This window comes from Staurois parvus, unplaced genomic scaffold (genome assembly GCF_062004578.1).
Source record: "Staurois parvus isolate SC_StPar_1 unplaced genomic scaffold, SC_StPar_1.0 ptg001672l, whole genome shotgun sequence".
NCBI lineage: Eukaryota > Metazoa > Chordata > Amphibia > Anura > Ranidae > Staurois > Staurois parvus.
The window spans coordinates 235,288-238,860 of record NW_028319468.1 but is presented as its reverse complement, the minus strand read 5'-3'; the positions used below and the strand labels follow the sequence as shown (position 1 = coordinate 238,860).

General features: G+C 45.8%; 1 protein-coding gene across 1 annotated transcript; it reads right to left on the bottom strand.

Annotated features, from left to right (window-relative positions):
* Nucleotides 1–1,413: 1,413 nt before the first annotated feature.
* Nucleotides 1,414–3,358, bottom strand: LOC149434799 (E3 ubiquitin/ISG15 ligase TRIM25-like). The gene has a single exon (XM_089663349.1). It carries the CDS (start codon nt 3,266–3,268, stop codon nt 1,691–1,693), a length of 1,578 nt encoding a protein of 525 aa, XP_089519475.1. The 5' UTR covers nt 3,269–3,358; the 3' UTR covers nt 1,414–1,690.
* Nucleotides 3,359–3,573: the final 215 nt, after the last annotated feature.

The following is a 3,573-nucleotide window of genomic DNA, read 5'->3' as shown; positions in this document are numbered from 1 at the left end:
CTTGACTCCAATCAGTGTGATGATATTGGATGTGTTGCTGACAGCTGTCCTGCCCTTAAAAAACACACACCTGTTTTGGGTTTACTGGTTTCAAGAAGCACTGTCTGATGTGAACCATGCCTCGCAGAAAAGAGCTCTCAGAAGACCTACGATCAAGAATTGTTGACTTGCATCAAGCTGGAAAGGGTTACAAAAGTATCTCCAAAAGCCTTGATGTTCATGTGTCCACGGTAAGACAGACTGTCTACAAATGGAGAAAGTTTAGCACTGTTGCTACTCTCCCTAGGTGTGGTCGTCCTGTAAAAATGACTGCAAGAGCACAGCGCAGAATGCTGCATGAGGTAAAGAAGAATCCCAGAGTGTCAGCTAAAGACCTACAGAAATCTCTGGCACATGCTAACATTTTTGTTGACACATCTACAATAAGGAAAACATTAAACAAGAAAGGAGTACATGGGAGGACACCACGGAGGAAGCCATTGCCGTCCAAAAAGAATATTGCAGCACGTTTGAAGTTTGCAAAAGAGCACCTGGATGTTCCACAGCACTTCTGGCAAAATATACTGTGGACAGATGAAACCAAGATTGAGTTGTTTGGGAAGAACACACAACACTATGTGTGGAGAAAAAAAGGCACAGCACACCAACATCAAAACCTCATCCCCACTGTAAAACATGGCGGAGGGAGCATCATGGTTTGGGGCTGCTTTGCTGCCTCAGGGCCTGGACGGATTGTTGTCATTGATGGGAAAATGAATTCCAGAGTTTATCAAGACATTTTGCAGGAAAACGTACGACCATCTGTCCGCCAACTGAAGCTCTGCAGAGGATGAGTGATGCAACAGGACAATGACCCAAAGCATACAAGTAATTCAACAAAACAATGGTTGCAACAGCACAGAATACACCTTCTGGAGTGGCCCAGTCAGAGTCCTGACCTCAACCCAATTAAAATGCTGTGGCATGACCTTAAGAGAGCGATTCACACCAGACATCCCAAGAATATTGCTACACTGAAACAGTTTTGTGAAGAGGAGTGGTCCAAAATGACTCCAGATCGTTGTGCAGGTCTGATCTGCAACTACAGGAAATGTTTGGTTGAGGTTATTGCTGCCAAAGGAGGGTCAACCAGTTATTAAGTCCAAAGGTTCACATACTTTTTCCTCCCTGCACTGTGAATGTTTACATGTTATGTGCAATTAAACCATGGCAACATCTAATGTTTGTGTAGTATTATGTTCAGCAGACTGTGTTCTTCTATTGTTGTGACTTAGATGACGTTCAGAGCACATTTTATGCCCAATTCATGCAAAACTCCACGTAATCCCAAGGGGTTCACATACTTTTTCTTGCAACTGTATAACACTGATATCTGTACGCTGACTATTCCCTATATATAACCGAATTCCCGAATGGTCAGTCCACCCCTGAGAGACAGATAGATAGATAGATAGATAGATAGATAGATAGATAGATAGATAGATAGATCACATGCTCCTCGCTGACCAATAGAGAAAAGCCTTCACTATAATTGGACAGTTCTTCCAGCCAATCATAGACATCTGTGAGGGAGAAATAGAGACGTCTCACAGTAATATATGGATCATAGAAAACACTGCAGGACTATTGGCTGAATGTTCCACCAATCCCGTCCCCCCTCCCTGTGATGTCACCACTCTGGGCAGAGTTCTCACTTTCCCCGATTCCCCCCACAGATCTTTATACAACCTCCCCCTACACCTATCCCAGCGTGGAGGGGCTCAGTGAAGGTGGTGGTGAAGGTGTGGAGGTATCGGATCGGGTCACACAGATCATAAAAGGAGATCCGCCCGGCCTCATAATCCAGATCTATCCTGACTCTGGTACTGGGGGGATTGGAGGGTAAGGAGATCCCTTTACTTTCATGTATCACCCAATACTGATTACCATTCCAGTGCAAACCCCAGGACTTGTTATTATATCCAATCAGTGTCTGCCCTCCTCTCCTGTCTATACTGGGGTAACACATCCCGACTATCCATCCATCGGATCCCCCGACATCCACTACCCAGTAATGTCTCCCTGAGGAGAAACTCCGACTGCTCAACACCTGAGAACGATCCTGAAATCTCTCTGGAGTTTCTGGACGATTCTGGTTTCTATCTGACTTGGATACAGTTTTCCTGTCATCTGATATATGCAGCTTATTATGAGCTGTGTTTCCATCCAGTAATATGTCCTCAGCTCCCTGTATATAGAAGGATACATTTCCCTCTGTTATTATATCAGATAATGTGTGTAATGTGTGTGATATCCCAGCCACATCCAGCCCCCCTCCATCATGGAGGAGTTCCTCATGTCTCTCTCTGTCCTCATTATCTCCATCCTCAGTATCACACAAGTCACCTGTGTCTGATTCCTGTAGGACAGTCAGTGGATCCGTCATGTTACACAGCTCCTCAATGTCACGCATCTTCCTGGACAGCTCCTCCTTCTTTATTTCCAGATCCCGGATGAAGATGGAGACCCGCTCTGCCCTCCCGGAGATTTCCCTCAGGACTCTCTTCTCCAGGTCCTCCAGACGTCTCCTGAGATCTCTAAACAGGGCAGTGAATCTCTCGGTGTCACCAGCCTCTTCTTCTTCTACTTTCCTCCTGTGTTCCTGCAGACTCTGGACTCTTTCCTCCATCTCCTCTCTCTTTGTCAGAAGTTTCTGCAGAACATTCCTCAGTGTCTCCTTCTTCTTCTCAGAAGCCTCATCCAGTGACTCCATCTCATGTCCTTTATGTCCTCCAATCATACAACAAGACACACAGATACATGTGTCATCCTCAGTGCAGTAATACTCCAGGATCTTCTTATGGACGGAGCATTTCCTGCTCTCCATGGACAAGGTGGGGTCACATAAGATGTGTTCTGGGGACTTTTTGTGTACTCTCAGGTGTTTATCACACAGAGAAACCTCACAAAGCAGACAGGATCTAACAGCAGGTACAGGATAGTCCACACAGTAAGTACAGAAGACCCCGGACTCCTCCTGATCAGGCTGAGCAGACAGGAAATTCTCCACTATGTTACGCAGTGTTATGTTCCTGTGCAGTGCAGGACGATCCGGAAACTTCTGTCTGCATTCAGGACAGGAATATCCTCCAGACCCCTCCTGTGTATCCAGAACACGATCAATACAGACCCGGCAGAAGTTGTGTCCACATCTCAGGGTTACAGGATCTGTATAAATGTTCAGACAGACGGAACATTCCAGCTCGGCTCTCAGATTAGCAGACGCCATCGCTGACAGTAGGGGAAATGAAAGTGAAAGTCTCTGACACCGGGGAAGAATACAGCTGGGAGGTGTCACTTCCTCCTACACAGGGCGAGGCTGGGCTGTGACTTGTACTTTGTTCATAGGATTCATTATATGGAGGGACACCAATATTGAAAGAATCTCCTGCAGAACAATGTGCCTGTCTCAGGAAAATATCGGACACTTTGGTGAAAATTAGGGCCGGGGTCAACAAATGTTCGTTCAGAACTGATTCTCTTTCCATACAAGTGAACAGGCATGCAAAAACAGATTGAAACTGTCACAGATTA

What these genes read in the sequence shown, in the direction of transcription:
- LOC149434799 (XM_089663349.1), bottom strand. Translation starts at nt 3,268, where the DNA reads ATGGCGTCTGCTAATCTGAGAGCCGAGCTGGAATGTTCCGTCTGTCTG.